We start from the raw sequence: 11,111 nt of genomic DNA, 5'->3' as shown, positions 1-11,111 counted from the left end.
TGATACGTGCAGTGTGGCTATTGTTGGCCACATAAACCATTAAGAAACATGTTTTGACACGCGAGTGTTTGCGAAATTTCTTCGTAACTAAAATAATATGCACCTTTCAAGGTATCGGATGGTGTGAAAGCAAGCAAGTAGGTAGGTACTTCACTACATCGGGAATTAAATAAATTAAACATATATCCATCTTTAACACGACTGTAATTTATGGTTTGTGTTTCCAATTGTTTTGGGCGTGCGGAAAACAAGTTTTATAGCTAATGTTAGCCTACGAACCCATGCATTGAGGAAGATTTAGCTTTTCTAAGTTTATTATTATAATAAGTACCTAAGTCAGTAATTAGCTAAATTTTTATACTTAATAGCAACAATTATTCATCATCATATTATGGTTGTCTTGATCTATGATTTTTTTGTGCTTGTTCTATTTAATTTAGGTAGAGAACCGGATTGTAGGATTAATTGCTTGGCATCTGGAATGAGCTACATATTATAGTACTTGCTCTTCACCGGGTCCTCCTGAAAAGCCTCGTGTCGAGAGAGCATTTCGTCCATCATGTTTTTTTCTATATAACACTACAGTCGCAACTCACAACTGCATTTAGTCTATGTAATGTGCTAAGATTTGACGAAGCAGCAACAGGTCAGTGACTGCAAGTCCTAAACGGCTCAGATAATGAGTGTTATTACAGGCCAGTGGGCACGCCGAGTGGGTGTGTGGGTTAATAAGGCATCATCGTATCTGTGACGAAGATTGCATAAATACGACGACGGCTGTACGAGGAAGTAGTTGCACCTCCATAACGACCAATTTGTGTCGGGAAGCCGAGTTTTTCTCTCGCACAACCTTCCATAATGAGTGGAGAAACCGATCCGTGCTCTAACTTCTATGCAAAACGATAATTTCTTCGATTTTCGAAAGCTTATTTTACACCGCCGCTGTCGTGTATAAATATATGAGATGGTTTATGAAGACGAGCACATAACGGGAAGCCTCGCGATCGGTGGCCGGCGCAGGATATGTATGATTTATGCAAGACCCAAATATTAAACTGTGAGGTCTGATACTCTTGATATGAACATAAAATAAGGAATAAGGCCGTGTGGGTGTCAAATCGATTCTTTCATCTCAAGTGGTTTTTTGCAACATGCCAACAGCCTTTATTAGCTGTTTTGTTTCGGCCCACCGGGTTTGTTGACCCAATTCAAAATATTTTCATGTGTGTATAGTTGTATACATTTTGTTACACAGACTTAAACCCGAACAACGGATACCTACAGGGAACGGATTTTCGTAAATGGCAAAGGATGATATTTTCATGGGTTTTTCATTTAGGGAAACTACCTGGTGAAAATCAGGCATGCCTAGATACATTGCATCACCACTTAGTTATCCTTTATCCTACCTAGTTAAATAATCCTATTTAGATGATGTGCTTACAAAAAACTTTACATTAGACTTAGATTAATCAAGATCAATTTACCTACCGGAAAGTAATGATTAGGTAAATATAGTGATGTTCTATTTGAAGGGCAGTGGCGGTAGGAACAGGTCGGGTGGGTAGGAAGGAAGCGCGGCGGCGGGGCGGGGGCGGCGGCTCTCATTACGTCGAGGGATGAATTTATTGCGCCCGCGCAACTCAGCCATCTCCCGTCCGATCCAAGGGAGCTGGCACTGGAAGTTTTGTGGTAGAGAGATAAGAGAGGTACAATGTTATGTATGGACTATTTGAACTCGTAGCCAAACTAGCCTACAACTGATTTGGATCGGCTTTTCAATTTGGCGTAATTTATGTTGAAGTAAGTAGATTATTTTGAAGTAAAGAAGCGGTTGTGAATATGACTATTTAGGTACTATTAAATAATGAATATTGAATCACAATGTCATCGATTTTGGCCATTGGCTGCGTTATTTTTCAATATTACAAAAAAAAATACCCTCGAGCCAATCACGGTACAAGGCCTGTAGTCATACAGGAGTGAGGTACCAGAGCAGCACACCTCGCCTGGTGACAAGTCCTCGCCCCCGCAGACGCAGCAGGAGGGTTACTCTATACTGATGAAAAACGAACAAACGGAGCTATCGTGCAATTCAATTCGACAAGATAGAGTCGTGTCTCGTGCAGGAGCGCTCCGAAACTTACCCCCTTATTCATAGAGAAGTTACAGAACATTTTAACTAATAAACTGTTTTGTCCCTCTCTGTCAAAGAAAAAATTGTTCTTTGTCGGAGAGGGACAAAACAGTTTATTAGTTAAAATGTTCTGTAACTTCTCTATGAATAAGGGGGTTAGTTTTTCGTGATATAGAGTGACCCCCCAGACGCCTGCGGGAATGTGGCACCACCCAGCTGATAGTGGGCTGACATTAATTACATGATTCATTTGAGCCTTCTTGACTGGATGATGGCTTGCACGATGTAGGTATACTGTATGGTGGGCTTCTTATTTTGGATACCGATGTGTGTAGTGCAGAATTTTCCTTAACTAAGTATATACATTTACGTGCAAAGAAACAGTTCCACTTACAAAATGCAGTCACCAAATGGGCCCATTTTTTAAACAAACAAACAAACAAACGTTATTTTTAAATATATTATATGAAACTTGAACAAAATATGTATGTTTTTAGTTGGTAATATTCTGATGCATCGTTAAATGTACTTAAACATTGCAGAAGGCGTCATTAAGTTAGTTTTTTTCTGTTTAAGAAAATTTTGGTGAATGAATGTGATGATTTTTACGATATTTATTTAAAAAAATCAGGAACCGAATGAATTGCATGATAAGGTGCATTTATAAGATATCACGAAGAAATAAGTAGTAAATCCGAAAGATAAATATTATACTTAATCAATAGACAACATTTAGTTTAGTTTAGAAGAAGTTGCCTCAGCTCCGGTAATGTTACTATTCCCGGATATGCCCTTCAGTTAGGTCCTACCTATGGTACCTATCCGCACTAGTATGAGTGGATAAGTTAATTGCACTAATCAAATCCTTAGCACTCGTCAGATAACGCTAGATATATCCTTTCAAGATAAACTAGGAATTACTTATCAAAGTAACAATGTTTGTTTTAATGGTTCTTCCCCAGAGGACGCATAACTAAATGAATATAAAATATATAGGTAAGTATACTACTATGTATATACTAATGTAGTTAGGTAGGTACTTACTCAAGTTAGCTGTGATAGAATATGAGGTTCAATATACTAGGTACGACATCTTACCTTACCGTCATGTTCCTAAATATCAAAGCTATCACAAAGTCAAATACTCAATAGTATAATTCAAAACTCCAGAAGAAGTAGAGTTGGTGCTCTTAACGTAGTAAATATAAACATAATATATTATTGTATGTCTACTACATAATAAAAACATGTATAAGATCTGTTCGGAGGCTGCGCACGCGTCGCCGTACCCGCCTGCGCCTGCGCCGCGGTCTGGCTTCAGTCGCGCGGGAAACTTCGCGGCGGCAACACGTATCGAACTTGACCGAAAGCTCCGCGCACATCGAACACCTCCCGATGATAACAGACGAACAGTGACCGATAATATTGATGTGATCCATAACGTACTATGTTCAGACGAATGTATTGATTAAGTAATTGACTGTGAAATTAATAGCGATGAAGATGACAGTGAGTCGCATCAGGGTGGTGGTGTTAGGGAGCCCGCGGTGCGGCAAGTCGGGTTAGTATATTTATTTGCAGTGTTTTTTTAAACTTAGTAAATTAATAGTATAAGACTTGTTGCAATGTCCCTATAGATACAGAATTTCCACCAGTTGATGATTCCTATAAATTACTTTTACTGAATTTTATAGTGAAATTGACAATGCACTTAAAATAAATAAAAAAAAAAATAAAAATAAAATTTTATTTTATCGTTACTCAGTTATTGAAAACAGTTTTTGAAACAACTGAATTTAATTAAAACGGTTATTTTACCAGGTTTATAGGATTGACATTGATTGATTGATTCAAAAACATAATAAAAGTTTCATTACTTATCGACCCTGTAATTTTCGGTGATTTAACAGCTTTTAAAGATAATCTTGCAAGATGCAAAAAGGCCAAAATATTTAAAATTTTCATGTCACAGGATGTTGATGCTATAACGGAATCAGAAAACTGTTGATGCTTCTTCCTATAATACAGTCATTAAATTCTGAACTACCGAGCTGCTTAGTATGTCTTTACTATATTCGATTATTCATATCAAGAACGTTAAGAAAATACTCCTTATAAATTACTTTCAACTAATAATTTATCCTGTTACCGTCATAACTTGTAGTAAATAGTAGCATGCAATTTATATTGTTTGTTTTCTGAACGCGTAGGTGTCTCTGAATGTTTACAGTTCTTATCATTGCATTCCGATGTAGGGAAAGATTCATTGTCATCTAATAGGTAGGTGATATCTAGATTTACTTCACCGATGTGCATTGTTTCAGATTATGGTCGACGGTTATTTGCTTTGTAAATAGTGCAAGGTCGTCTCACATTCCTTTGCCTACTGTTTATTTTGACTTTATTTCACATCTCGGCCTTATTTACTCGTAACATGACTACTTTATTACATTGTTACATATATTTAGGTGTGCTTATTGTTACAATTTGATTTAATGGCATTCTTTATATCGGTTGTAAACGATTTAACTGCTGTTTCACATCACCCATCTCCAACGACAGGCAAATCTGTCTCTACAGTTTTTTCTACAGAGGCTTCTGTAATGCAAAGCTCACCTACGTCTAGCAGCAAGCATTGCATGTAAAGATCGTTGACCTCGCCGGTGTGTGCGGTGTTAATCGGACGTTTTTGCATTACACAACGCTCGCTGGCGCCAGGACGGCAGCGGGAAATCGCGCTGACCCACCGGCCGACTGTTGTCGCGGCGACCGGTCCAGTAATTGCACCGCCCTAATTGTTGCCCGACTGACGCGCCTCATGGGCAGGGCGGTTCTGCTGTGGTCCTTTTAGTCCTACGAGCTTATACCTCACTCGTGTGGTCTTCGGTCTGAAATGCTGAATCTACACGAACTTAGATCTCTGGGCTCTTTAAATTCCAAACTGGTGCTTGCAGTATTAGCAACGAAAATTATTTTATGTGCACATAAAAAATTAATATATGGGTTATCGTAATATAGGGCATGACGGCATGACTCGAAATTTTGTCCAATTCAAGAACAAAAAAAACCCCTAAAATCCATGGAATAAATTGGAAAATAAGCTGTTCTCCATATTATTTAATTTTGTTCAAGATGTTTGCATTTCCTCCCAAACTTCAGAACACCGCCGCGCCGTAACTACAAGCTCCGCGGACGAACAGGTGAAATGTTGCGAAGTAGACCAATTTCATTCAGTTTTAATGATTACTACGGTACTTGTGTTACACAATTTCTTTGGCGCCAGCCATTGAGCCATAGAGAATTCACCTTGCAATGTCGCGACGCAAATTATTGGCATGGAATGCATGTAATAGGTTTTCTCGTCGTAAATGGACATTCAGTTTCTCCGGATCAGGCGTTGGTGTTATCTTTCTATATTTAGAACGTCTAGCGCGCTAGTTTGACCGTCTTCGTTCGTCGTCGGATTGGAAAATGTTTGTGATACTTACCTAACGCGAAGAAAACTATAAAATAGAACGACTCTACTTTAATTAGATTTTATTTATTTTATCAGACACAAAACGTGAGAGATATTTCTTAAATTTAATCACATAAAATATGAATTTTAAGTTTCCTTAATGTTCACATTATATACGAACCTAATTGGAATAAATATTACTACATCATTGCTGTAGTACCTTAGGTAGATTGAACAATAATATCGATTGAAAACGAATGTCTTGAATGGAAGCACCCGTCAGGAGCATACGTTTGCAATTCATTACTGACAAGTGAAGAGCCGACAGGCGAAATTGTTTTAAAAGTAGACCCTGTCTACGAGCCTGCAGGAGTGGTCATCGCCAGAGAAATAGATGCTCTTGGCCCATTAACATCGTTTACTGATTTGAACAAGCAAGTGAAATTTGCAAGAGTAATTATTGCTGCAACCGAAACGATCAGATTATCTCAGTCGTTTACGAGAATAAAATAAAATAACATCTTAAACAAAAAAAAACTTTACGACAGTTAAATACCCAAAGATTGCTTTAGTATCAACATAAAACGTTGGTTTGAGATGAAAAAAGTTTATAACGCTGGTCTGTCCAAAAAGCATAAAATTCTTGACACTACATGAAGCGAAAAGTTCAAAATTATTATTAAAACTCTTGAATGTATTGATTGATACTACCGATGAATCTGGCGATGATGTAACTCGGTCAATTGAAATGGAGAGTAAAAGTTCTGATGAAAGATAAAAGAGAGTAACTAAATTAAAACAATTTCTGCAGTTTGTGAAATTAAGATTTGAATGTACGAGCATGTAGGTCGTTCCTTATTTTTCAACTGAACGAAATTACAAATGAAAATTTATAAGAAATATTTTGTGTTGTTATTGAATTGAATTTCCATCAAATAACTAAAAGTAAAAAATGAACTTTTCATAGGTACTGAATCGTAATTCAAAAGCTTCATTCTATAGAACAACGCGGACTCTACATACCTACGCATCATACAGTATTTTTGACGATCTTATTGCCTACCTCAGTGCGGTGTCGATTGACTAACGATGTTATAATTGCAGCATCTCGTTATGATAAATCAAATAAAAAAAATACCTTATTCACCCTATTATCTTGGATAATGCACTATTTTGATTAGTTATTCCTCCGTGAAATATCGGTGGAACTAAATAGATGTTAGTTGAAACTTTTGAAGAGTAGGCAGTAACTGGGGATGAGAACTGTGACTTTAAACTTATTTGAAGACGCATCGACGATGAAAATGTGTAGAGCATTTCATTTGGAACGCATTTCACAAGAAGCGGAGCTCTGTTGCAGCCTGCATCACGCTCGGCTCAGCGTGTGATGGATGGTCGCACTAATCTATTAATTATCTCAATAGATCCCATTCGATATCGATCGATCCATTGTTTTAAGATAAAGCGAATAATCCATCAACCCACGTGATGCCATGTCGATGGGAATCGACATTGGTCGACTCTCCAGGATCGATCACATTCATCTCAACACTGAAATCGATACCTTTAACCATAAGCTCGATATTTTATTACAAGTCTGGTTTAAATAAAATCTTGATTACTTTAGGGACCTTGATTTGGCGTCGATGGTTTAATACCTTTTAATTTAATCTTGCATTTATGAAAACTCGTTTCTGTCATCGTATCGTAAGTGAAAGCAACGTAGGTAGTTAATATTAAATGTGTACAGAAAAATTGAAAGGAAAAGTGGAGAATTTTAATAATACACTTTATTCATAAAAATATGATATAATTGAAGACCACACCGAAACTGATGCAGATAGTAGTTAAACTTGAATCGAAAATTTGGTTACAATTTAAATTATGGTTATTTTTATATGATGTAAGGGCAATTAATGTATACTTCATCAGAGTCATCGGCAGTTTTTATACATACAGGTATTATTTAGGTAATATAGGTATACATAACTGGTAACTGGTGATATAATGTATAACTCTGTTCCTTATTTGTTTTCTAATTGTTCATAGAAAAATATTGATTGATGATCATAAATGTTTACAAATAATATAATAAAAATGGAGAAGCATTTTTCCTTAATGTTATTAGAAAGTTAGAAGTTATGTCCGAGGGCGCTATTCAAATTGTACCTGAATATGAGGATTCTCTAGCGGTCAAAAGCCACGAAGAAGACGCAAGCAATCATTTTTTTGTAGAAATACTTTACTCCTTTGAGGGCCGAAGGAAGGCAGCACTTCATTTAGTCGGTAGCGAGCCTATTGAGAGAACTCGCCTAGTCACTGCTGTTGATCAACTATTTGTATTGTATTCAGTGTCTAACACGGAAACTCCAGGAGTGGTACTCATCACTAGTATGAAAAGACGAATTAAAGCCCATAGATTTGTCGGTTATAGGAAGTAGAAAGTAATGAATCTTTTTAATACCATTATACGATGAAAACAAGCAACAGTTGGACCATAAAGTCTGTTTTTATTTAGGTATTATGTATTAAGCTGATTGTTAAGGTGTATACCTTAACAATCAGCTTAATACACTATTAGGCAAAATTAATTTACAAGAGGTGGAAACACATTTTCAAACAATCATACTAATTATATCCATATATGTAATAAATAATTTAGATATGTTTTAATAGTTTGTGTTTAAAAAATAATAATTTAGTAATAATTAATTGTTTCAGCTGTGGTTGTCCGCTATTTGACGAAGCGATATATCGGCGAATACAGTTCTACAGGCGGTACGTACCTTTATTATAAACATCATATATTTTTATCAAGAAGCTCACATGGTATATTTTATTTACCTAGGAAATACATATAGGTATGTAGATATACAATTAAGTGTTTCATACACAATAAGGACTCAAAATCTTTCGAAAAAATATGAATTTAATCAAGAATTTGCGTCGGCCCTTCTCATAAATGAACTTTAAATATTTCCTACGCAAGTTTAATGATAATTTATGCATTACATTTAAGGTTTGCATGATAGCTATCTTAAGCAAAAAATATACCTATATAAAAAGCTTTTCAGATTTCAAAGTCGACCCTTTTACATTCTTTCTTATAATGAAGTAATTAATCGGATGGTTTATTATAGGTAAAATATACATAATTGCTGGTGATTGTTGACAAATAAAGAAACTTGAATGTAATGAATTTTGTTTCAGATTTTTTATATCAACACAGAGTGGCTTTCGACGGAGCAGTTTCAGAAGTAGAAATACTAGACACATCTAACTGTGCGGTGAGTTATGCCTTTATTTATGTAAGTAACAAACCATTTAAGTACCTACTTTACAAGTCTTCGCTAACTCGTACATAACATAACGCAAGCAGAACTAATGCGATAATAGTTTAACTCATAAAGTAAAATGCTAGATGCTATCAAACTTCAGGTTTCGATAGAAACAATGTTGGTTTAAATGAAGCGGTAGACACGGTTGATCTTAATTTAGCAGTAAACAATGGAGATGTTAATCTGTGTTTCGTAGTCCAAGCCTGCGGGCCGCCGCCGCCGCCGCCGCCGGGGCTAAGCGTACAATTTAATTAGGAAAACTTTATGGCCCTTGTATCAACTTATCAACGGATGCGATCGTTACTGCATCAGACTGACTCGAGGCGAAATAGGTCGAAAATCTATCGTTAATTGAAAGGTTGTGTAAATATTTGTTAACATCGCTATAAAACCAGTTCGATTTGAATGAAGTGGGCCATAACTTGTGGTATTTTCAGAATCGTAACGGAACCGGGTGGGAACAACAGAACGTTTTTTGGAATTGCATAATCGGAGGAACATTTATAACACGCGATGTAACGGTGGTCCCGGGGCGGGCCCCTGTGGAGCTCCGCTCGATTTGAACGATTGCATTCAACGCCATTCATCGGCATTTGTTCATTGGCTTCAAATGGTCCCTAATTATTGAGATGTTGTAAGATGTCAGTGGTTAAACTCGTATTAATACTAATTTGAAATAAAAACATTCTCAGTAACATGGTCGAATGCCTTAGTGAATTTTGTTTGTATTGTTTTAGACTGGCGGTTGCCTGGCGGACCACGTGCGGTGGGGCGACGCGTTCGCGGTGGTGTACTCGGTGTGCGAGCGGCGCTCCTTCCTGGCCGCGGCCGAGCTGCTGGCGCTGCTGGAGCGGACCCGGCTGCCCGCCTGCGCCGCCGTCACCCTGCTCGGGAACAAGAGAGACCTCGAACATGCTAGGTAATAATACTTCATCCTGGATTCTTAAGTTAGTGGATTCGATCTTAGGTGAATGAGGGTTCATGCCTATTTATCCCTCACAACTTTTAGGATTTCTAAACGATGATCCGTTTCATGATCTATTGCGAACATCGGGAAACTAAATCCTGAAAAATTATTCATTATCCAGAGAGGTCCACGCCGAGGAGGGTCAGGAGTTGTCGCTGCGGTTCGGCTGCCAGTTCTACGAGGTGTCGGCGGCGGAGTCCAGCGCCGGCGCCGCGCTCGCCTTCCACGCGCTGCTGCGGGAGGCGCGCGCGCTGGCGCTGCTGCTGCCCGCCCCCCGCAGGAAACTCGCTGCCTACTCCGTGTCTAAGGTGAGTTGCCGACCGGCTCTGTGACGTCATGACGATGAGAAAACCTAGCTGATTGTTACCGACCCGCTTACAAAATTTTACCTAGGTAGTAAATTGTGTCCGAAAATAATATGTTTCGTGATTAATAATAATTAAGTGCCATTTTTCATGAATAGATAATCAGCAGTTTTTGACGCGATCGGTACTAAAATTGTGTGTTATTCACAGGTAATCGGCACGATATTTGGGAAGAACAGCAAGAGTGTGCGGAAAAAACGACCATCTCTGAGCATTTGAAGACTTTGGAGGCTTCCTGAGAAATAAATAGACTGTTATTTTATAAACTACCATGATGGTAATATCATGGCTACTTGAGTACTGTACTTGTATAAATGAAACATAAAGAAGCTATGAACGAATCTCACAAATGATTGATTGGTTATGATTTTATTTTTAATACGAATAATATTATATTTCTTGTAAATATTAATGGTACACCTCGCATTAGATTAAAGCAAGACATAAGTAGGAACTTTATTAAGGATGCTAAGTGTAAATATAATCTTATACTAATTTAATAAAATATTTAGGTTTACGAACCTACGAAAGTACGATAAGTGTGTAAAATATGCTTATAATAAACAAGTATCCAATAAATAAACATTGTTGTTAATTTCTTTCTACTTTCACAACTTCCTACGCGGGAATATTTACTGCCCGGGTCAGCGTGAATAAGGTTATGATCGGAGACGTGTAAATAGTGCTGTCAGCGCGTTGAGTCCCAACACTTTTCCTGCTAACAACGTCGAAATACCAAATACGGTTTCTTCTGCTGCGTTCAGTTGATCGAAGTGCGCGTCGCACGCTTTCTGAACAGCTCCGAGAGGCTCAGCGATAGTGTCATAGATCTGCTGCGCTGTGCATG

At 37.7% G+C, this 11,111-nt stretch overlaps 1 protein-coding gene across 1 annotated transcript; it reads left to right on the top strand.

Annotated features, from left to right (window-relative positions):
* Positions 1–3,465: 3,465 nt before the first annotated feature.
* Positions 3,466–10,847, top strand: LOC105391503 (ras-related and estrogen-regulated growth inhibitor-like protein). The gene is made up of 6 exons (XM_048623004.1): positions 3,466–3,698; positions 8,316–8,372; positions 8,805–8,881; positions 9,670–9,851; positions 10,021–10,207; positions 10,415–10,847. Exons 1-6 carry the CDS (start codon positions 3,635–3,637, stop codon positions 10,481–10,483), a joined length of 636 nt encoding a protein of 211 aa, XP_048478961.1. The 5' UTR covers positions 3,466–3,634; the 3' UTR covers positions 10,484–10,847.
* The last annotated feature ends 264 nt before the right edge of the window (positions 10,848–11,111 follow it).

This window comes from Plutella xylostella, chromosome 9, assembly GCF_932276165.1.
Source record: "Plutella xylostella chromosome 9, ilPluXylo3.1, whole genome shotgun sequence".
In the NCBI taxonomy this organism is placed as follows: Eukaryota; Metazoa; Arthropoda; class Insecta; order Lepidoptera; family Plutellidae; genus Plutella; species Plutella xylostella.
Note: the sequence above shows the minus strand (reverse complement) of the source record. Positions and strands in the feature narration are given on the sequence as shown.